Genomic DNA, 24,584 nt, shown 5'->3' on the forward strand with positions numbered 1-24,584 from the left:
ATACACATATGGCCTACTTACAGGCCTACATGTACATGTTGATGGAGATGTTTTGGAAAAGCTTGATGAGATGGGCTACGCAAGCAAGTCAAGGGAAGTACAAAGCAGAAACCTTGGTGGATTTTACTGAAATATATTTGGACTACAGGGACAAAGGAGAGACAAATGAATCATTAGAACACACTCAAAACAGACTAAATAGGTGGGCACATGACAATCCCCCTAAAAAAAGTTCACAATGAGTAACATTTCCTCATAATGTAAACTGAAGAGCCATATTGTTAAATCGCTTGTGATAAAAAGTGTCTTGAAAGATTTAAAAGAAAGTAACTTTGTGAATGATTAATTCCTAGGTATTGATTAATTTCTCAGTTATCGTTCAGTCAAATATTAAAATACATCTAATTGACATGAAGAGGATGAGACTAAGGAATGTGGACAGTTTCCCTTGGACCTTTCAATCAGACGGTTTCCATAGGACAGGTAGTTTCCCTTTCGACATAATCTCCTCTACCTGGCACCTTGCTACACTACGAGGCCCACTTCCTTCTCGTGGTCCAGAAGGGAGCAGCGGTCCTGGAGAGAGGAGGTGGATGGACCTAGGCTGGCCGGCTGGCTAGAGAGGGAGATGGGCAGGGAGAGGCGGCTGCCCTGGCTCAGGCGCTCCCAGGCCCCGCGGCGGGAGGGAGGGGTGCGTCGCCGGTCGTCCAGACCCACGTGGGTGCTCACCTGGCTGGGGCTCAGGCTCTTCATGTTCCCCTGGGCCCGGAACTCATACGTCTCGATTGACGTCTTCTTATACCTGGAGCAGGCAGAAGCAGAAGAGGACTGCGGTCAGTTTTAGTAAACGAGAGAGCGAAAGGAGGGAAGCTCCCTCTAACAAATGATGTCTTAGCGAATTGGCAAACACTGTACACTTAGAAAGAACTAGATATATTCTGAACAATAAATGATCAACATTTGATCAAATCTGGCAGCCTTTCCTCTCTTTCTTAGACCAGTCGGCGCTGTGAATCTATACATTTTAACGCATTCTCAATTGTAATATTTTAATCTACCTTTGGGCAGCATGTGCTTGCCCCGCCTCTCGAGCAGTTGGGAGGGGAATAGGGGGGGATGGGGTGGGGGGTGGGGGGATGGGGTGGGGGGTGGGGGGGTGAATAAGGGGGGGGACATCTACCCTCTTTCTTTCTGCCTGTCCTTGTTCTGTATGTCTTGTTTTGTAATATTTGTTTTGTACCCAGAACTCTGGGTCTTGTTGTTTCTGTCCGCTCTTTTATGTTTAGATAAGAATTGCATACTTGTCTTTTATACCTATACACCATTCTTGTGTGTGTTCAATAAAAAATATTTGAACGAGTAAACGAGAGAGCGAATATGAGGAGGATGGAGAGAAAAGTGTAGAGACAGAGATTTGACCTGAAACAGACAAGTGGCGTGTTAACGTAGGCAGAATAACGTGTGAGTGAGGAAGACAAACATGACATAAAAACATGTAGCATGTAAGGAACAGAAAAGGAGAGAAAGATTGAGACATTTACATTGTTTGCCATAAATAAAGAGGGAGTTGGAATGGTTCCAAATAGTTAACTAGATACAGCTGAGAGGTCAAAGTGCACTGTGTTCAGTCTGTGTAGTGTTCAGTGAGTGGGCTGCTGCAACAGAGACACTCTGGACACGGTGCCCTGGGCTGTTCTACAGGCACACGCTGCTTTACTCAGGTTACTATGGAAACACTTCTCAATGGACCGAGTTTATAGTGAAGAGATTGAGATTTTGGTGCATGAAAAGTGGTATAAAAATGCTTGCATGACGTCCAGTAAAAGTTCCCATCTGGGATGTTGAAAAGTATGCAAAACATCTAGGAGGGCAAGTTTGATTGGTTTAAATAAATCACAGCAAAATCCCCAACAGACAGGGAGATAGATGGAAGGACGGACGGACAGAGAGGCAGAAGCATGCACTCACAGTTTTAACAGCAGGGAAGAGATGACCACAGACACAGAGGAAGCCGCCATAGCTGCTGAACCCATCCATGGCTGTAGAACCAGACCAGCGGGCAGAAACACACCTGGAGGGGTACAGTGCAACCCAGCTTTACTACACACACACACACAACTGCGCTGTTGGTGCTAGGATCACAAGCATTTTGCTACACTCGCAATAACATCTGCTAAATATGTGTATGCGACCAATACAATAGGATTTGTTACTCACCTGCGGCGATGGGAATCCCTACCAGGTTGTAGATGAGAGCGAAGACAAAGTTGATGCGTATCCTCTGAACAGTCTTCTTGGACAGCTCAATACAGGCCACCACGTCTAACAGATCATTCTACATAGAAAGGAGAAACAACTCAAATATCTCAAGTTCCTTTGGGACAGAAAACACAGCCAGTAGACCTCGTCTCTCCCTTTCAAGTGTATCACAACACAAGTAACTAGTATGTAGTTAACATCCCAACCCCACCCCACTCTGCTCCTCACCCTGATCAGCACCACATCAGCTGCCTCTATGGCCACGTCTGTGCCCGTCCCTATGGCGATGCCCACGTCAGCGTGGGCGAGGGCGGGCGAGTCGTTGACCCCGTCACCCACCATGGCCACCCGCAGACCCCTCTCCTGCAACTCCTGCACCTTGGCCACCTTGTGGGACGGCAGCACCTCCGCAAATACCTTCCTGATGCCCACCTGGAGGAGGGAAAGACACACAATTCAGACGTGTGTCTGTGTAACGAACGCCACGCTGCTTGCTTAGCGAGTACCACTTCCGATTCAGCTCACACCAAGACTCGAACCCAGGACCTCTGTCTTGCTAGCACACGTGACCACCCTCCCAGAGTCTTACCAGGCGGCGCCACCATAAAATGTACAATTTGGCGGCACAAGTGGCAAACCTTCAGGCTGAGGAGTAAGTTTCCCACATCCCCATGTGCTGCACGTGCATGCATGCGGTCTCTCTTTCTCTTACCTGTGTGGCTATAGCCTTAGCAGTACGTCTGTTGTCCCCAGTGATCATGACCACCTCTATCCCCATGCTGAGTAAAGTATGGACAGCCAGGGCAGACTCTGTCTTCACTGTGTCTGCTATGGCCAGCATGGCACACAGTACACCTAGGGCATAGGAAGAGGAGATGGAACATGTCCACGACACACAGTACACCTAGGGCATAGGAAGAGGAGATGGAACATGTCCACGACACGGAACGCTGAGGTTGATGTTGGGGATTGAAACATATCCCATGTTCAGTGTATGTACCTCATAGATAAACCACTGTTGGAGAAGGACACAGTCCTGAGGGTCATAGATAAACCACTGTTGGAGTAGGACACAGTCCTGAGGGTCATAGATAAACCACTGTTGGAGTAGGACACAGTCCTGAGGGTCATAGATAAACCACTGTTGGAGAAGGACACAGTCCTGAGGGTCATAGATAAACCACTGTTGGAGTAGGACACAGTCCTGAGGGTCATAGATAAACCACTGTTGGAGTAGGACACAGTCCTGAGGGTCATAGATAAACCACTGTTGGAGTAGGACACAGTCCTGAGGGTCATAGATAAACCACTGTTGGAGAAGGACACAGTCCTGAGGGTCATAGATAAACCACTGTTGGAGTAGGACACAGTCCTGAGGGTCATAGATAAACCACTGTTGGAGTAGGACACAGTCCTGAGGGTCATAGATAAACCACTGTTGGAGAAGGACACAGTCCTGAGGGTCATAGATAAACCACTGTTGGAGTAGGACACAGTCCTGAGGGTCATAGATAAACCACTGTTGGAGTAGGACACAGTCCTGAGGGTCATAGATAAACCACTGTTGGAGTAGGACACAGTCCTGAGGGTCATAGATAAACCACTGTTGGAGAAGGACACAGTCCTGAGGGTCATAGATAAACCACTGTTGGAGTAGGACACAGTCCTGAGGGTCATAGATAAACCACTGTTGGAGTAGGACACAGTCCTGAGGGTCATAGATAAACCACTGTTGGAGTAGGACACAGTCCTGAGGGTCATAGATAAACCACTGTTGGAGTAGGACACAGTCCTGAGGGTCATAGATAAACCACTGTTGGAGAAGGACACAGTCCTGAGGGTCATAGATAAACCACTGTTGGAGTAGGACACAGTCCTGAGGGTCATAGATAAACCACTGTTGGAGTAGGACACAGTCCTGAGGGTCATAGATAAACCACTGTTGGAGTAGGACACAGTCCTGAGGGTCATAGATAAACCACTGTTGGAGTAGGACACAGTCCTGAGGGTCATAGATAAACCACTGTTGAGAGACAGTTCAGGACTATTACAATATGTGTCTATAACCTGACCCAGTGGGATGTGAAGGCTTTTCCTCTGTTGGACCCCCCCCCCCCCAAAAATAAAATAAACTATACCTTTCGTGAACTAACACTCGCACTTCCCCTTACCAGCACTGACTCTGCTGGTAGCTACTTTATTGAGGAAAAATGTACTTACTATGACTGATGTGTTTGTCCCACCTCGCTATCTTAAGATGAATGCACTAACTGTAAGTCTCTCTGGATAAGAGCGTCTGCTAAATTACTCAAATGTAAATGTCTGTCATTGGACTAAGACTGTACCATCTATAGCTACCAGGATGGCTGTCTGCCCCTTGGTCTCGTGGCTGGACATGGCGTCATCCACGTCAGCTCCTACATGAAGCCCGTTCCGCCTTATCCACTCTCTGTTCCCGATCAGGACCGAATAGGAGGGGCTAGCAGAGGCACCTGGACAACACACAAAACATCACTAGCAATGGAGTGGACTTCAAGGCTAGACAACTTTCTACATTGTAGAATAATAGTGAAGATATCAAAACTATGAAATAACATATGGAATCATGTAGTAACCAAAAAAACTGTTAAACAAATCAAAATATATTTTATATTTGAGATTCTTCAAAGTAGCCACCCTTTGCCTTGATGACAGCTTTGCACACTCTTGGCATTCTCTCAACCAGCTTCATGAGGTAGTCACCTGGAATGCATTTCAATTAACAGGTGTGCCTTGTTAAAAGCTAATTTGTGGAATTTCTTTCCATCTTAATGAGCCAATCAGTTGTGTTGTGACGTGACAAGGTAGGTGTGGTATACAGAAGATAGCCATATTTGGTAAAAGACCAAGTCCATATTATGGCAAGAACAGTGGAAATAAGCAAAGAGAAATGACAGTCCACCTGTCACACACACCCTGATCTATTTAACCTGTCTTTGTGCTTGTCTCCACCCCCCTCCAGGTGTCGCCCATCTTCCCCATTATCCCCTGTGTATTTATACCTGTGTTCTCTTTTTGTCTGTTGCCAGTTTGTTTTGCTCCTGTTTTCTAGTCCTTCCCGGTTTTGACCGTTCTGTCTGCCCTGAGACTGCATGCCGTTTTGGACCTTACCCCACCGTTCTGGATTATTGACCCCTGCCTGCCCTGAGACTGCCTGCCATTCTGGACCATTTACACCCTCTCTGGAAAAATGTGTCACAGAGTTCAAGTAACAGACACATCTCAACTTCAACTGTTCAGAGGAGACTGTGTGAATCAGGCCTTCATGGTTGAATTGCTGTAAAGAAACCACCACTAAAGGACACATAGAAGAAGAAGAGACTTGCTTGGGCCAAGAAACATGAGCAATGATCTCCGCATGTGTGGTTCCCACCGTGGAGGAGGAGGTGTGAAGGTGCTTTGCTGGTGACACTGTCAGTGATTTATTTAGAATTCAAGGCACACTTAACCAGCATGGCTACCACAGAATTCTGCAGCGATATGCCATCCCATATGACTTGTGCTTAGTGGGACTATCATTTGTTTTTCAACAGGACAATGACCCAACACACCTCCAGGCTGTGTAAGGGCTATTTGACCAAGAAGGAGTGATGGAGTACTGCATCAGATGACCTGGCCTCCACAATCACCTGACCTCAACCCAATTGAGATGGTTTAGAATGAGTTGGACTGCAGAGTGAAGGAAAAGCAGTCAACAAGTGCTCAGCATATGTGAGAACTCCTTCAAGACTGTTGAAAAAGCATTCCTCATGAAGCTGGTTGAGAGAATGCTGAGAGTGTGCAAAGCTGTCATCAAGGCAAAGGGTGGCTACTTTGAAGAATCTAAAATCTAAAATATATTTTGATTTGTTTAACACTTTTTTGGTAACTACATGTTATTTCATAGTTTTGATGTCTTCACTATTATTCTACAATGCAGAAAATAGTAAAAATTAAGAAAAACCTTTAAATGAGTAGGTGTGTCCAAACTTTTGACTGGTACTGTACATCATGAGTACGACCACACAGTACAGGGGTAAAAACCGTGTAAAGCAACACTGACCTGACACTGACACAGTATCGCCGACCAGGCTGCTCTCATCAGTCGTGGCCCCCTGCAGTGTAACCTGGGTATGGCAGGAGTCCTGGTCACCCTCCAGCAGTACCTCCTCAATGTTAGACACCTTACAGCTGATCCCACAGCCTGGCACCGACTGGAAGTCCTTACAGGAACCCAGAACATCTGTCTCCAGCTCCTGATATACATACGGACAGGCGCACGCAAGCTCACACTAGTTGTTTATTTCATTATATTGAGCCCTTACTTCACTAGGTAAGTTGACTGAACATTCATTCTTATTTATATCAACGACCTGGAGAATAATTCCAGGGTAAAGTGGATAGAATGACCTTGTCTGTGTTTATACAGCGGCTAAAGCACAGATACCTGGTAGATATCAATGAAATACCCTCACCTCTTTGCAGTGCTTGGCCACAGCCATCCCCAGTGGGTGTTCACTGCTGGCCTCCGCTGTGCCCACCAGCGCCAGGACCTTACGCAGGGGCAGCCGTGCCCTCTCCCACAGCACCAACACCCTCGTCACCCGTGGGACGCCGTTAGTGATGGTGCCCGTCTTATCAAACATCACCGCACCGATCTGAATGGGAGGAAAGGAGGGAGCGGAAAACACTGTCATTTTCTTTCTGTGTTACTGGTGGTAGCTTTAGCTGTGGCTTTTAGGGTTAGAGCAGTGGAAACTGCCCATCATACATGTACAGCTTCACACTAAGTCACCATAACCGACTCTACCCTGTACCCGGCCCACACTACAGTTTGGAAAACACTGGAAGTTTACAGGAAGTATGTTTCAGTTGGGAGGAAGTAAATAGAGGTGCATTGCCTTGTGGGCCATCTCCAGCGGTTCCCCTCCCTTGATGAGGATGCCGTTCTGGGCTCCGACCCCCGTGCCCACCATGACAGCTGTCGGGGTCGCCAGGCCCAGAGAGCAGGGGCAGGCGATGGACAGGACTGTGATGGAGGCCTGGAAGGCGAAGCGGACAATAACATCTGTCTTGGGGATGTTCTCATCGTAACCCTGTGAGGTTGAAACACACAAACACACACACAAACACACACAAACACTACAAACATTCAGGACTGATCTCTTCATTCAGAAAGTACATCAATGCCATAAGGCTTTGTTATGAGTTTGATAAGCTCTTGTGGTTACTCACAGGAAAGTACTCCTTCACAATGTGGAAGTTGACAAAGCCAATCACCAGCCAGACCAGCAGTGTTAGCACTGAGGCAATGACTATGAAGGGTACAAAGTAGCCACTCAGTCTGTCTGCAAACTGCTGGATGGGGGCCTAGTCCAGCAAGAGATGTTTCAGATACTTAGAAAATATAATCAACAACTGATTATATTGTAACTTCCACAGGTAGCTGTAGCTTACAATCAAAGACGTCCAGTCTTGACCTTGGCCATACAGTGGTTTGTTTACCTTGGATGTCTGTGCCTCCTCCACGAGTTTGACTATCTGACAGAGGGTGGTGTCTGCTCCTACGTGGGTGGCCTGCACCAGTAGAGATCCATGGGCGTTGATGGAGCCAGCTATGACTGAACTGCCGGGCTTCTTACTCACAGGCATGGGCTCACCTGACCACAGAGAGAACATGGTAGACCACCACAGAACCACAGTGACTACCAGCAACCACCGATATAGACTACTAAATGACCACAATGACTACAAGTGATGTAGTGTTAAGAAAATAAGAAAGTCAACGCTGATCGCCGTTAGCGGTGAATAAAGTAATGCTACCTATATTTTCAATTCATTTTTCCACTCTAGGTGGGTCATTTAGTGGTATTTTGCTAGTGTTAAATAAAAAAAAGGTGCATTTACATGCCTTTACCCTTCACTACAACACAGTCAATCACCAATAGACCACAAAAGGACTATAATGACAGTAAACCACTATGACCCATTGGCTCCCCAACAAAACGGCTCTTACCTGTGATGAGGGACTCATCTGCCATGGAGCTTCCCTCGATCACCTTCCCGTCCACGGGGAACTTTCCCCCAGGCACCACCTTCACTATGTCTCCTCTCTGGACCAGCTCCACTGACACCTGCTCCTCACTGACACACACAGCACAGACACACACATGCGCACGTACGCACACAGCACAGACACACACACGCGCACGTACGCACACAGCACAGACACAGTACGGATTTATTGTGGTGAAATATTCTCAGAACAGTTTATGGACACAGCTATAAACAGACTGTAAAGAAATCATGGCTAAGGCAGGTTTGATTATATGAGGCCAATAAAAAAATCATCACCTAAAATAAACGTATTTTTCCACAAGTGTTCACTGTGGGAAAATGGAGCTGGGTTTGGATTCACCTGAGGATGGAGTGGTCAGGACCTAACGTGACCACAGTGGCATCAGTAGCCTGCAGTGACATCAGCTTGGCCAATGCTTCAGATGTCTTGCTCTGCAGAACAGGAACAGGAAACACATACAGAGACAATGACGTGAGTGGGTGTTGATTAGACCTGGGAATTACCAGCCGACCTCAGCGTCAGCCTTCAGCCTGTAGTCTGGTGATTGCTTTCCCACACTGACACCATAATATACACATAATCATATGACCATAAATGCCACAAAAACTGATCAGATATGACCTAGAATAACCCCCTGGATCAACCATCCATAAAGCTGAGAGCAACAGAAGTACTTCCAACCAAAAGGACTTGCCAAAAGTGGAATGCAACCCGCATAACTAATTGTAGGGGAAACACTAGAATTGAGTAGAGTAGAGTAGAGTAGAGTAGAACAGAGTAGAGTAGAGTAGAGTAGAGTAGAATAGAGTAGAATAGAATAGAGCAGAATAGAATGGAATAGAGTAAAGTATCATGGAATAGAGTACAGCAGAATAGAATAGAGTAGAGTAGAGTAGAATAGAATGGAATAGAATAGAATACAATAGAGTAGAATGGAATAGAGTAGAGTAGAATACAATTGAGTAGAGAAGAACAGAGTAGAGTAGAATAGAATAGAGTAGAGTAGAATAGAATAGAGTAGAGTAGAATAGAGTAGACTGGAATAGAATGGAATAGAGTACAGTAGAATAGAGGTGAGTGGAGTATAATGGAATAGAGTACAGTAGAACAGAGTAGAGTAGAATAGAATAGAGTAGAGTAGAATAGAATAGAGTAGAGTAGAATAGAGTAGACTGGAATAGAATGGAATAGAGTACAGTAGAATAGAGGTGAGTGGAGTATAATGGAATAGAGTACAGTAGAACAGAGTAGAGTAGAATAGAATAGAGTAGAATGGAATAGAGTAGAATATAATAGAATGGAATAGACTACAGTAGAATGGAATAGAGTATAATGGAATAGAGTACAGTAGAATAGAGTAGAATGGAATAGAGTAGAATATAATAGAATGGAATAGAGTAGAATACAATAGAGTAGAATATAATAGAATGGAATAGAGTAGAATATAATAGAATGGAATAGAGTACAGTAGAATAGAGTAGAGTAGAATGGAATAGAGTAGAATTGAATAGAGCAGAGTAGAGTGGAATACAATTGAGTAGAATATAATAGAATGGAATAGAGTAGAATACAATAGAGTAGAATGGAATAGAGCAGAGTAGAATACAATTGAATAGAATATAATAGAATGGAATAGAGTAGAATATAGCATAATAGAATAGAGTAGAGTAGAATAGAGTAGGGTAGAATAGAGTAGGGTAGAATAGAGTAGGGTAGAATAGAGTAGGGTAGAATAGCCGTACCTTTGCTATATGCTCCAGCCACCGGCCCAGGGCGATGAAGACGAAGAGCATGGGCGGGGTGTCAAAGAAGGTGACAGGGCTCTGATTGGCTCTCTCTGCAATCGCCACGATGAGGACCACAACTGAGTATATGTAGGCGATGGAGGTTGCCAGGACGATGAGGACGTCCATGTTAGCCGTGCGGTGTCTCAACGAGCGGTACGCCTGGATGTAGAAATAACGACCCCCGAAGATCTGATGGAGGAGTAGGATGTGGGGGAGGGAAAGAGGAGGAGAGAGAGAGCAAGAAAGAGAGGTATGAAGAGAAAGAGCGAGAGAGAAATGTGACTTACAGGTATTATATAATGGACTACTACATACAGTAGACAATCAGTAGCAGGGCTTGGTAGGGTCTTATTGTATCTGGGGTCAAAGACACTTCTACAGTACTGAGACTGGGCCAGTAGCAGGGCTTGGTAGGGTCCTATTGTATCTGGGGTCAAAGACACTTCTACAGTACTGAGACTGGGCCAGTAGCAGGGCTTGGTAGGGTCCTATTGTATCTGGGGTCAAAGACACTTCTACAGTACTGAGACTGGGCCAGTAGCAGGGCTTGGTAGGGTCCTATTGTATCTAGGGGTCAAAGACACTTCTACAGTATTGAGACTGGGCCAGTATCAGGGCTTTGTAGAGTCCTATTGTATCTGGGGGTCAAAGACACTTCTACAGTACTGAGACTGGGCCAGTAGCAGGGCTTGGTAGGGTCCTATTGTATCTAGGGGTCAAAGACACTTCTACAGTACTGAGACTGGGCCAGTATCAGGGCTTGGTAGGTTCCTATTGTATCTGGGGGTCAAAGACACTTCCACAGTACTGAGACTGGGCCAGTATCAGGGCTTGGTAGGGCCCTATTGTATCTGGGGTCAAATACACTTCTACAGTACTGAGACTGGGCCAGTAGCAGGGCTTGGTAGAGTCCTATTGTATCTGGGGTCAAAGACACTTCTACAGTACTGAGACTGGGCCAGTAGCAGGGCTTGGTAGAGTCCTATTGTATCTGGGGTCAAAGACACTTCTACAGTACTGAGACTGGGCCAGTAGCAGGGCTTGGTAGGGTCCTATTGTATCTGGGGTCAAAGACACTTCCACAATACTGAGACTGGGCCAGTAGCAGGGCTTGGTAGGGTCCTATTGTATCTGGGGGTCAAAGACACTTCTACAGTACTGAGACTGGGCCAGTATCAGGGCTAGGTAGGGTCTTATTATACCTGGACAGGTGTACAGAGAAGGAAGAAGGCCAGGTTGAGGAGGGAGAGGCCTGGGAGAAGGTTCTGCTCCTCGGGCATAGAGCCACCATGTTCCCCGTGCTGACTGTCCATCACCATCATGTAGATCATCAAGCCCATCACTGGCACCCCAAACACCAGACTGAACAGGAACGAGTTCTTCCACCTGGAACACACACACACACGCAGGACGCATGCAGAGAGGAGAGTGTGTTAAAACATTTCAAGGTTGATTCAAGAACACGTATCTCAAGTCAGAATCTACAGACGACCAAAAACAGATACTTGCTGTTGAATCTCCTCCCCATGATCCAGGTTGTTCCCAAAGCCTTCAGCTTTCATTAGAGACGCCCCAAAGCCCAGTCCCTGTCACAGACAGAGTTATTACAGTTGTAAGTATGTGTAAGAATATGTACCAACACTGTAACTGCACAATGTGAATATATAGGTGATCAAAACAATTACAAGGTGTTGGTGATGGAAAAAAATTCAGCAACGAAATTTAAAGAGACATAACAGCAAAGTCAAGTTATAGCTAGCTACCTCAATCATTCTGATGATGTCACGAGCGCCAAGCACTTCTGGGTCAAACTTGATCTGGGCTTTGTTGGTTGCCAGTGCAACTGAGGCTTCTAGAATCCCTTTGGTCCTGGTGAGTTTGGACTCAATGTTATGGACACACGACGCACATGTCATCCCAGTTACCTACACATGAGATGAGCGAAACAAATTGAAACTGAATGCAGCTGTACCAGACAATACGTTGGCCCAATGTAGGACTGGACTAAACATCAAAGAAAATGTATTTAGCCAAGCATAGAAATGTATTTAGCCAAGCATAGAAATGTATTTAGCCAAGCATAGAAATGTATTTCTTCTTTCTCCATGTTGTCTCAGCCAATGAGAGGACTCACAGAGAGGTCCAGTTTCCCGTCCATAACAGCGTTGTCCTCTATCAGTGTGGCACCGAAGCCTAGACCCTCTATGAGCTGTGTTATCCGCTTGGCATCAACAATACCAGGGTCATACTTCACCTCCGCCTTACCAGCCATGAGGGCAACCAGCACTGAGATGACACCTGGAACACACACATACACCACACACAATGTTGTGCAGTTAACCCCTAACCAGGGAAAGTGGCATCACCACAAAATACTTGTTTATCCTCATGATAGAAACTGTACTGCCAGGTCAAGCGTTTTGCTTAGTGACTCTATGGGTAATGACAGTGACCTAAAGGATAACATCACCCACCTCTGTGTTTGACTAAGTTCCTCTCAATGTTGGCCACACAGGAGGCACAGGTCATGCCTGTCACACGGATGAAGCACTTCTGAACCTTCCCCTCCTCACAGGCAGTGGCCATCTTGGTAGAGCCAGAGCTACCGTTAATGGAAGTCTTGGTAGAGCCAGAGCTACCGTTAATGGAAGTCTTGGTAGAGCCAGAGCTACCGTTAATGGAAGTCTTGGTAGAGCCAGAGCTACTGTGAGCCATTCTGGGGGAGTGGGGGGAAAGGGGAGTCTTTGGTCTTTGAAGGGGAGGGGTTGGTAGAGTTTCTGCAGAAGCAGATTCTTCAGGAGAAAAGAACACAGCATATTAACAAGACCGTTGGTTAGATGGGTTATGCATGGATGGAGAGAGAGCTTTCAGTGTAAGGGGGGGTGACAGAAAAGAACCAAACCATTTCATAATCCGTTTATAAACTTGTTTTACTTGCCCCAAGTCTGGGTAATTCAAGAACACTTGATGCCACACTAGAAAGCACACTTGTCTCGTTTCTAAGGAGACCTGTGCCCAAGTGCTGCCTACTCTCCACCAATAGCAAGGCTGGATGGAAATGGAATGCTTTGAACAGCATTGTCCATTGAAAGCAGTATTACTGTATGCCCACCGCTGCGAGACTGCCAATTAGGTGAGTTTGGAATGTTGAAGTAATCCATTTCTCTGCATTCTGTACAACAATGTACCTACTCAGTTGAGCCCCCCTCCCCATATTACATGAATGAAATGTCTGATTATAAAAGTGTAGTTGTGATTTTTGTTCAATTTCTAAGGTGAAATAAACAATTAAGCATACCTATGAGTGAAGCATCAAATCCCATGTCTTCAATGGCTGCCCTTAGTTCCTCTGGCTGAGTCAGACTGGGGTCAAAGGTGACGGTCCCCTGTTCCTCCTTTAACGACACCGCTATAGAACACACCCCAGTCATCTCAGAGATCTTCCCCTCTATGGACTGGACACATGAATTACAGGTCATCCCTACAATCCCAATGACAGACGTCTGAGTCAGTGAATCCAAGATGGAGGATGACACATGTGTCTCCCCTTGCCCACAATCTATACTTGTGTTTTTGTTCGTAAGAGTCGCACCAAATCCCATGTTCTCAATCCGTTCCTTTACCTCCTCAGATGTCACTGTGTGGGGCTGAAATCGTACTACTGCCTCCTGATCGCTCAGAGACACCTTGATGTGCAGAACCCCAGGAAGAGTCCCTATCCGTCCCTCGATGGAGCGCACACAGGACTGGCACGTCATACCCTTCACCCTGATCCTCGTCAGGGACTCTGTGGTCTCCGTCTCCCCGATCTTAGTCACCTCTTCCCCAGCCACGTCCACGACGCCGTAGCCCATGGCCTGGATCTCCAGAGATAACTCCCTGGTAGAGATAGATGATGCGTTATAGTCCACCTGAGCCAGGTCACTGGCCACAGAGAAGTTGACAGACACCACTCCCTTCAGGCTAGCGACGTGGCTCTCGATGGCCTGGATGGAGGACTTGGGGGTGAGGCCAGAGAGCTGGAAAACAGCCCGGGAGAGGGCCTTAGGTTGGGGGTAGAGCTCACTCTGACTCCCAGGCTCGTAGGCCAGGTTCTCATAGGTCTGTTTCTGGGAACACCAGGCCTCACAGGGACACATCTTCTCCTTAAGAGAGGGTCAGAGAGGTAGAGGACGAGAGCAAGAGAGAAAAGTTTGAGATGCACATACTTGATCATGTCAGTTATATGTAGTCTCAGTGTTTTCAGAAGTCGAAGCAGCAAAGTTTTTTATAGCCCTTTAAATACTGGATGCCATAAAAAGCTGATTGCAATCAGCTCATTGAAATCTTGAGTTAGATTTGTGACTGCCCCTTAAAAGGCTTGAAGCAGAGGACAAGTTAGGTCACCACTGCTTCACAATGAATTCTCCAGTGTCAACATTGTTAGTGGCCCCCTCTGGAGTGGAGGTGGAGGAGTGTGGCTTTAATATCAGGGTTGTGGTTCTGGTTAAAATGGCTTTAGTGCCTAGAAAGTACAGTACTTCTGGTCAGCCAGTGTCTGAGGATGGAGCACACAGACCAGAGACTGCTGGTGTAAAACAAAGGTGTTGAAAGCCCCATGCATTACTAGAAGCTCCAGGACCACGTGACCATAAGTAACCCTGCTCACACGGTAACAATGTGACTCTGCTTAGAGTCAACGCTCATCTGGATCTGACACCCAGGCTAAGAGGAGAGGAGAGGCCAGGGAGCATTCGGTGCATTGGCAGTCATTGTGAACACCACCGATGCCATTTTTTAATATGGTAAAACTACAGTTTACCATACAATAAGAAATAACACCACCTCATCTGATCAATATGAACTCCTGACCTTGTGTCACATGTGGGCGATAAATTTTTTACAAAAAAAAATGCATTACTGTATATTAGCCTACATTACTGTAGATTAGCCTACATTACTGTATATTAGCCTACATTACTGTAGATTAGCCTACATTACTGTATGTCCTATGAGGAAAGCCACAGCGCACACTGTCTGTTAAACAAATACTAAGATACTCCATGTTTGTTGATGGGAACGTCAACGGAGAGAGAGAGAGCTTTCTATGTACAGTAGTAACCTCAAACCAAAGGGTCAAGGGATAGATGTGATATGGACTCACAACATGGTCTGACTGTCCTGACTCAAAACAATATTTTCACCGATTTCAAATACATCAATTCAGAATTTATAAATTCAGAATTTTTGTGAGCAGTATAACACCATACATGTATATCTAAAATTGGAATATACATTTAAACAGTTAAACACTAACTGACCGGTTTCTTCTTACCTTCAGATCAGCCTGATTTGCTAGCCTCCCATGGTCTGCGGTTTGTCCGTCTGGTACAGCTGTCCTAACCGCGCAAGGCGACTGACATTCAACCATACAAACCTCAACCTGTCCCACGACTGACGGCTTCGAAACATATTTAGTAAGGCTACTTAACGGATTTTGCGAAAACATGGTCACTTCTCTGTGGTTCTTTATTTGTTTCTCATCACACAAGAGAGGGCAAAAGTTCGTGGTTCACGTTTCTATTAGGCAACACGCCACTATAATGTCAGAGAGCGCAGAGTGCAGAGCTGTGCGCATGATTGAAGTCCAGTCGCACTGCTTGCGGCTACCTCTACCTCTGGCAATGCCTTGCTTTTGCGCCCAGCTCTTGGACAAATCCAATTTCATTCGTCACATGCTTCGTAAACAACAGGTGTAGACTAACTGTGATATTATTACTTACCGGGCCTTCCCAATAATGCAGAGATAAAGAAAATATATAAATAACGGTCAATTAATAACACGTAATAATACAAGTAAAAAAGCAGTGGGCACTTGAATGACAATTCATAGCACAGCTGTGGAACACCCACAGTAAAACGGAAACCCATGATAATTTTTCACTGGGCACTTAGTTTGGTGATTGTGTTACTGTATTTTAGTGCAGGTACAGCGTGTCTTGTAGATCATTTACCTGGATAGAAGAGGACGCGCGCAAAGCCCCTCCCGTTGCACTTTATACTGGAAACGAGTGCAACAACAAGGCAAACTCGGTGCTGTGTCATGTATTAGCTACAAACATGCATATATAATCCTACACTCACAACTTCAGCCTAGCCTAAACCTACTCTGTGAATTCAAAATAACCTTTTCATAATGGTATATGCATAAAAATAACTTATGTCGTTTAAGTTATTTTTCAATTAGACTAATACATACAGTTATTTCATTGTCATTCTTTAATGTTTTAAGTAATTTTTTTAAAGTTAATTGCAGAAATAGATAATAGAAATATGTCTGCGATATGAGTATGACATACTATTCAACAACAACCTCCCACATAATATATATTGAATAAAGGCTCTATGAAGGTTATGAATGAATGTTTCGACAACCCATATGCTTGAAGTTGTCCCAAATGTAGCACAACTGTCTATTGTCTATTGACCCAATCAGAGTATAGAGATTTTCTGAATTCAGTAGTAGTCTGAAGCCTGATAATAACATGAACATGTAAACACATAGAGGTAACACTGTATCCAGATTACTCACATAGTTCAGGCAATTCCTCGTCCACTTAGTGGGCCATGTGGATCCATACATGGTAGACTTCCAGTTGGATCAGGGGTCTTCTGCAGTCTTCTTCAGAGAAAGGATCTGAAGGCAAGACAACAATGGACAACTCCAGTCCGAACAGGATGGGCCACATGACACAAGTCACAGTTATCCAATTTTGTCTGTAATGGATGATGCCAACTCTAAACTATCCCATCACTGGAATGCTGGAGTGCTTGACTTCATGGAAAGAGAAAGCTATAGTATAAACCAATAGAGTTTGATAGAGTGTGATTATAAAAGTCCACATAATCATAGTCAGGGGGGTGTAGGTTTACCTTGGCAGCTTTTGGTGACAATTATTAGATATTGGTGACTATGGCCTGGCTGAACAATAATGGTTTCATTGTGGCAGGCATTGGTGCTATTCAATATATATTGACATATCAACAAACGTTGCTCAACCCAGTGCAACCAGTTTCAATAAAATACAATACTCTTCAATGAAACAAATCTAGGTTACATTTCCCCAATATATCCCAATGTTAGATGACCAATAAGCCAATAATAGGTGAATGTTCATGACTTCCATGGCAATTGTTTAAAATGTGGATTAATTCCAAGCCAACCAAGAATATAGTAGACTCAGAGGCCACAGACCATGACGAATAGCTCACATTCACCCGAACATTCTCCCCCGAGCCATGCATCAGTGACTGAAACAGATCCTCAGATTTAGGCCACACAATGAAGCCTTTGACAGATTCCTACTGAATGCTCCTTCAATTCCAAATATAAACCTGCAAGTAAAGGCCTCTTGTGTGGGAGAGATATAGGATGGATCTTTTGTGATTTTATCACTTATGTTGGTTACACAGAACTATCCTAAGTATTTCTGTTTTCATACTTCCATGGACCCACATTGTGTATTTTTCTGCAGTCACATCACAATATAATGTATCTTAGATTATAGACATTTGTTTTTTCTGGTGCTTTCTTTTTGTATGTTTTTCTTCTTAAACAAACAGCCTACCTATTAGAACCACGCAAGCGTTCTATCACATTCTAATGAACATTTTATCACTTTCTTTCTGGGTGCTTTTATTTTGAAATATCAATTAAACCGGAAGTTCTCGTAGACACGTGGTCTGAAGCAGAACGTACAAGTAACAAAACGTTGGAGTTAGCTAGCTAACTTTCTAGGGAGTTTTGTGAAATGGACTCAGCTGGTGCTATCGATTAAGTGTAAGACCGTCATCTTGACCGAAATATAAAATAAACCAAGGACATTACAATGTTTGGATGTTTGGTTGCTGGTAGATTGGTAAGTATGGAACGTGCTAACGGCAGCAAGCTAACTTGGGATTGAAATGACATCTAGCTACACATTTAATATGAATGAACAATGTGTTATTGTATTCCCGGCTGCTCACTGGTCATTTCTACTCGTAGGCTACATATACCCATTGATTCTTGAACAATATAGCTAGTTATAAATGCTCTATGATATGAGCTTAACAGAGACAGCGGTTTTGTGTACATCGTTTAGCTTGTACAACTTATTTTACCCTAGTTAGTTTGTATCATAACCCAGATTGTACTCAAATGTTTGTTGTTTTTGGGTTTCATTCTAAACAGAAAATGTATCGCTTCAAAGTATGTTTCCTACTACCATGACATGTCCATGGACTTGCACGCATGCATGGCTGTCTGAATGTAAGCGTCCCTATAGAGATTCATCATGATGTCCCTACCAGAGGCTGGTGGGAGGAGCTATGAGGACAGGCTCATTGTAATGGCTGGAATAGAATTAATGGAACGGTATCAAACATATGGAAACCACGTGTGACTCCGTTCCATTCATTCTATTCCATCCATTGAGCCCATCCTCCTACAGCTCCTCCCACCAGCCTCCACTGGTCCCTACCTACCCCCATTTATCAGTTTACCAAAAACGTGGCAGGGTCAAACTGCTGAAATACAAAAACAGATTGTGCCTTTAATTAAATGAAAAGTACCTCTTGAAATAACTCCAACTCAAGTAGGAGTCACAATTGTCTTTTAGGTCCAGACTGACCCCCAGCAGGTTGCTGGTGACAAGTTTGTCTTCAACCTACCAGACTATGAGAATGTGAACCATGTAGTGGTGTTCATGTTGGGCACAGTGCCTTTCCCTGCTGGGATGGGTGGAGCTGTCTACTTCTCCTTCCCGGACCCTGTCGCTGGGCAGGTCTGGCAGCTCCTGGGTTTCATCACCAACGACAAACCAAGTGCCATCTTTAAAATATCTCAATTAAAACCAGGTAAGTATCAATCAAATGTATTTAATAAAGTCCTTCTTAGATTAGTAGTTGTCACAAGGTGTTTTTTCAGTGTGTGTGTTAGTGATGTAGTGGTAAAACAATAGGTGGGTAAACTGTGATCGGCAGTTGCGGTGGAAAAGAAATAACCCTTCATATTCTTTCAATGCATTTTTTTTTGCAAAAGGTGGGTAAACTGTTGAGCAAAAGTTACACACCATTGGTGTTTCTGCTGTCTTCCTATAGGTGAGGGTGGAGAGCATCCATTTGGAATGATGACAGTACCTCAGCTTGCCTCCGTGGCCCAAGTTGGTGTGTCTATTGAGCCTTTGGAGCAGCTGGTCCAACAGACGCCTGTATCAGGTGCCACTGTGTGCTCTGTTGACTCCTTTATGCAGGTCAGAACATTATGGGTGGTTTGCAGTGTACATAATCAGTGAAAATAACCTTCCTTTAATAATATGTATACGAGTCAATACTCAAGCTGCTTGCTTTGATTGCTAGCAACACGTGTGTATTTACAGGGCCTATGGAAAGTCTACACCCCCTTCAACCTTTTTCACCTTGCTGTTAAAGTGATAGATTTAATTGTATTTTTTTGTAATTGAGCTACACAAAATACTGTCAGTGAAAATAAAATTCTATACATTTAAAAAAACATAACTATAGTTGTTGCATAAGTATTCACCCCTTTTAGGCAAGCCTAAATTAGTCCAGAAGTCAAATTTGGTTTAACAAATCACATAAGTTATATGGACTCACGCGGTTGACATGTTTTAATGACTACACCTTCCTCTGTCCCCCATACATACATCTGTAAGGTCCCTCAGTCAAGTATTGCTTTTCAAGCACAGATTCAACTACAAAGACCAAGTAGCTTTTTCAAAAGCCTCAAAGGGCAGTGATTGGGAGATGGGTAACAACAAATCAGGCATTGAATATCTTTAAGCATGGTCAAGTTAATAATTATGCTGTGGATGATGTATTAAACCAGGTATTCCCAAACTGGGGTATGTACACGCAATGCCATCGGGGGTACGCCAAATAAAAATGTGATTTACATTTTAAAAAACAGTCCATTTCTATTTTCCAACGGGGCTATACATTTGGGTGAGGTTTTTCTCTCCTGAGTAGCCTCTTTTCACTGCCAAAAGTAAAATTAAACCATCTAGTGTTCAGTGAAATAACAACACTGTCAAATACAGGTAGCCAAGTCAAATAATTAACATCCAATCACATTAACCGTTACTCTCTTGCGGGAATTCCACTAACGGTCCATATGTAGCCAAAATGTAGCTGCTGCTCATTCGGTTTGCTTGAAAATGTATAAAAGGTTAAACAAAGTAAGGCCCGCGTCCATAGAGACACATACCAACTCTACTGGTAGTACTGCTGCTACCAGCAGTACTGCACCTGTCGACGACACAAGTTGTTCTGCTTCCACGAGCCCATCCAATGCTAGCATCAGTAATTCTACATTTGTTGTTAGCCCAGCTAGCATGGACACTGACAGTTGTGAATCTGATGCAGCCGAAGAGCTACTGCCCCCTTACCCGGGAAAGCACCGAACACACAGGGACGTTGGACCATCGAAGAGGCACAAATGAGAACTACATTGATTTGGGGTTCACTTATATTGGGAGTAGTGCCGTTCCTCAGCCACAGTGTGTTATATGTGCAAAAGTACTATCTCACAACTCGATGAAACCTTCACTCTTGCGTAGACCGTCCTGAGACAGGTTAGTTTTACCCTACTGATGATGTTGTTGCAATAGTAATCCTGTTGTTGCAATAGTAACCGTTATCCCTTTAGCTATTGTACATAAAGTAGTGCTTTCCATTTAGAAACAAAACATGCCAATTTGAAAAATAAGATAATTAAGACTACTTTTGAGTAGTAAGACATGTATAAAAGCAACAGATGCCATTAATAAGGGGCTAGAAGCATCTTATATGGTGAGCTACCGAGTGGCTAGGACAGGCAAGCCCCATACTACTGTGGAGGACTTCATTCTTCCTGCTGCTGCGGATATGGCTGGGACAATGCTGGGGGAAGATGCCAAAAAAACTACAATGCCTTCATCAAACACTGTTTCACTATGCATCAGTGACATGGCAGGAGATGTTTTGAAACCATTACTGCTTCGCATACAAGCCAGTGAATTCTATGTGTGTGTTACAGCTGGATGAGTCAGACGTGGCGGGCCTGGCACAGATCCTGGTATATGTCCGTTAGGTTTATGGGGGGTCAATTAAGGAAGACATCCTCTTCTGGAAACCAGGAGAGGATATTTTTAAAGTACTGGACAGCTTTGTGACATCAAATGGACTTTGGTGGTCAAGATATGTTGGTATCTGTACTGATGGTGCAAAAGCCATGACAGGGAGACATAGTGGAGTGCTAACGCGTGTGCAAGCAGATGCTCCCGACGCCACTTGGGTACACTGCAGCATCCACCGAGAGGCTCTTGCTGCCAAGGGAATGCCTGACAGCTTGAAAAACATTTTGGACTCTACAGTGAAAATGGTTAACTTTATTAAAGCAAGGTCCCTGAACTCGTATTGTCTGCACCCTGCAATAATATGGGCAGCGACCATGTAACGCTTTTACAACATACAGAAGTGCTCTGGTTATCAAGGGGCAAAGTATTGACACTTTTTTTTAAACTAAGAGACAAGCTTAGTTCTTTACTGACCATAATTTTCACTTGTCTGACCGCTTGCATGAGTTTCTCACACGACTGACCTAACTCGGCGATTTATTTATTTTTCCTCGCCTGAATGATCTGAATCTAGGATTACAGGGACTCTCCGCAACTATATTCAATGTGCGGGACAAAATTGAGGCTATGATTTAAGAATTTGGAGCTCTTCTCTGTCTGCATTAACAAGGACAACACACAGGTCTTTCCATCATTGTATGATTTGTGTGCAAATGAACTCAAGCTTCCGGACAATGTCAAATGTGATATAGCGAAGCACCTGAGTGAGCTGGGTGCGCAATTATGCAGGTACTTTCCCGAAACGGATGACAAACTGGATTCGTTCTCTTTCATGTCCTGCCTCCAGTCCACTTAACGATATCTGAACAAGAGAGCTTCATCGAAATTGCATTCAAGTGGTTCTGTGAAAATTGAATTTAATCAGAAGCCACTGCCAGATTTCTGGATAGGGCTGCGCTCAGAGTATCTTGCCTTGGTAAATTGCACTGTTAAGACACTGATGCCCTTTGCAACCATGTGCCTATGTGATAGTGGATTCTCGGCCCTCACTAGCATGAAAACTAAATACAGGCACAGACTGTGTGTGGAAAATGATTTAAGACTGAAGACTCTCTCCAATACAACCCAACATTGCAGAGTTATGTGCATCCTTTCAAGCACACCCTTCTCATTAACCTGTGCTGAATTATTCACAATTTGATATGTAAGATGGTTAAATAAAGAGCAAAATGATTTATTTGTGCCCTGGTCCTATAAGAGCTCTTTGTCACTTCCCACGAGCCAGGTTGTGACAACTCACTCATTCCTATGTTTAATAAATGTATTGTATAGTGTGTACGTAACAGGCTTACAATGATGGAAAAACAACATTTGAGAGCACGCTGACCCTGGTGCTAGAGGGGGTACGCAGCTGGAGGTTGAATGTTTGTAGGGTTACGGGACTATAAAAAGTTTGGGAACCACTGTATTAAACCACCCAGATACATCAAAGATGCAGTTGTCCTTCTGAACTGAGCTGCAGGACAGGAAGGAAACTGCTCAGGGACTTCACCAGGAGGCCATTCCTGATTTTAAAACCGCTACAGAGTTCAATGGCTGATGGGAGAGAACTGAGGATGGAACAACAACATTGTAGTGACCCCATCATGACCTAAATTAGAGTGAAAAGAATACAAATATACATAAGATTCCAAAACATGCATATGTATGCAACAAGGCACTAAAGTAATACTGAAAAAAACACAGCAAAGGAAGACACTTTTTGGCCTAAATGCAAAGCCTTATGTTTGTGGCGAATCTGATACATTACTGAGTAGCTGCATCATGGAATGATTGACATCAGCAAAGACTGGGGAGTTTTTCAGGATGAAAAGAAACAGGATGGAACTAAGCACAGGCAAAATCCTACAGGAAAACATGCTTCAGTCTGCTTTACACCCGACACTGGGAGAGGAATTCACATTTCAACAGGACAACCTGCAACAAGGCCAAATCTACACTCGAGTTGCTTACCAAGAAGACAGTGAATGTCCCCGAGTTCCTCAGTTGACTTAAATCTACTAGACACTTTATGGAAAGACTTACTGTCTTGCCATGATCCCCAACACCTTAACAGAGCTTGAATTTTGAAAAGAATTAGAAAATATTGCACAATACAGGTGTGCAAAGCTCTGAGACTTATCCAAGACTTGTTTCTAACAAATGAAGGTATATTGGCGCTTATTTTTCATAAATCTTTTTAAAATGTTATGTTTTCTTCCACTTAGAGAGTATTTTGTGTAGATTGTAAAAAAAAAGAAAAAAAAGAAACCCATTTTAATCCCACTTTAACACAAAATGGGAAGAAATCCAAGGGGGGTAGACTTTCTAGAGGCACACAAACGTTGTGTTCAATTGTATTAGGTTGCACAAAAAGTCAGTGGGCAGAACAGTTATGACGGGGTATTTGAGACCATATCTAAAGGATCGTATTGAGACTTTTCAAACATGGGTCTATTGTAGACCCACTTCCTCTCTGCTTACCTCGTGTCAAAATACATCCCCCACAAGTCATTCCTTTTTTGTCCACATGTGCAGGACTTTTATTTTGATGTTGCTAAGAGCACCTACAAACTCAGCTGACGAACTCAACTCTCTCTCCTCAGTTCACTCAGAAGATGCTGGACAGTTTGTATAATTTCTCCTCGTCTTTTGCTGTTTCCCAGTCGCAGATGACTCCAAACCCCTCAGAAATGTTCATCCCTGCCAGTTCCATCCTCAAATGGTAAAATGATTCCCTGTTGGTCCTATTCAAAGTCAGGCCATTTAAACACCTGCTTGAATTAACCCAATCAATTGTTTTCAATTTGCCTGACCCACGTTTGTGGAACCTGTGGTTATTGGGCTGGCTACAAGGAAACTAACATTTGAGGAATTGCTCAATCACTCAGTTAAGCATGGATGCTGCAAAAGATCTGAATGTGCTTCCTAAATCAAAAGCATAAAGTCATGTGCTCCTCTGGTCTTTCTCCCCAGGTATGAGAACTTCCAGAGGCGCATGGCTCAAAACCCTCATTTCTGGAAGACTTGAGTTGTCTCGATACCACAGTATTAAAAACCATGATAAAGGGGCATGGACAGAGAAGACCAAAGACTTCATTTTCTACTCCATAATGTCCAGGAATGGTCCTCCACAGAAGACGAAAAGAGATCTGCTTTTATAGCAACAATTACTAGGTGTTTTGTCAAATATTAAACGTTTCTTAAAATTATTTTCACCGCTACTTTATTCCATACATATTTAGCTTGCCTATACAAGTGGATCCTAGGTGCTTCATTTATTTTCTTGTTGAAAACTTTCATTTC

The 24,584-nt window shown here is 44.0% G+C and overlaps 2 protein-coding genes across 5 annotated transcripts; one reads left to right on the top strand and one right to left on the bottom strand.

Moving 5' to 3' along the window:
* Positions 1-98: 98 nt before the first annotated feature.
* On the bottom strand, positions 99-15,807 carry LOC115196409 (copper-transporting ATPase 2-like). Of its 2 annotated transcripts, XM_029757225.1 has the most exons (22): positions 15,458-15,806; positions 13,767-14,288; positions 13,442-13,598; positions 12,618-12,935; positions 12,278-12,441; positions 11,907-12,068; positions 11,653-11,729; positions 11,346-11,529; positions 10,099-10,332; positions 8,696-8,787; positions 8,294-8,421; positions 7,783-7,937; positions 7,513-7,647; positions 7,179-7,373; positions 6,753-6,935; positions 6,341-6,533; positions 4,605-4,751; positions 2,972-3,114; positions 2,488-2,691; positions 2,218-2,335; positions 1,969-2,071; positions 99-802 (listed from the first exon to the last, which is right to left on the bottom strand). In XM_029757225.1, exons 1-22 carry the CDS (start codon positions 15,629-15,631, stop codon positions 526-528), a joined length of 4,065 nt encoding a protein of 1,354 aa, XP_029613085.1. In that variant the 5' UTR covers positions 15,632-15,806; the 3' UTR covers positions 99-525. The 2 variants fall into 2 exon arrangements, with proteins under 2 accessions (XP_029613085.1, XP_029613084.1); XM_029757224.1 differs by having other exon boundaries at positions 13,442-14,288; positions 15,458-15,807.
* A 2,029-nt stretch (positions 15,808-17,836) lies between these two features.
* LOC115196415 (protein Hikeshi-like) lies at positions 17,837-24,488 on the top strand. Of its 3 annotated transcripts, none has more exons than XM_029757237.1 (5): positions 17,837-18,041; positions 18,783-19,020; positions 19,264-19,415; positions 23,885-24,003; positions 24,255-24,488. In XM_029757237.1, exons 1-5 carry the CDS (start codon positions 18,012-18,014, stop codon positions 24,307-24,309), a joined length of 594 nt encoding a protein of 197 aa, XP_029613097.1. In that variant the 5' UTR covers positions 17,837-18,011; the 3' UTR covers positions 24,310-24,488. The 3 variants fall into 3 exon arrangements, with proteins under 3 accessions (XP_029613097.1, XP_029613098.1, XP_029613099.1); XM_029757238.1 differs by having other exon boundaries at positions 23,945-24,003; XM_029757239.1 differs by lacking the exons at positions 23,885-24,003; positions 24,255-24,488 and adding an exon at positions 19,542-19,677.
* The last annotated feature ends 96 nt before the right edge of the window (positions 24,489-24,584 follow it).

Source organism: Salmo trutta, chromosome 6, assembly GCF_901001165.1.
Source record: "Salmo trutta chromosome 6, fSalTru1.1, whole genome shotgun sequence".
Lineage (NCBI taxonomy): Eukaryota > Metazoa > Chordata > Actinopteri > Salmoniformes > Salmonidae > Salmo > Salmo trutta.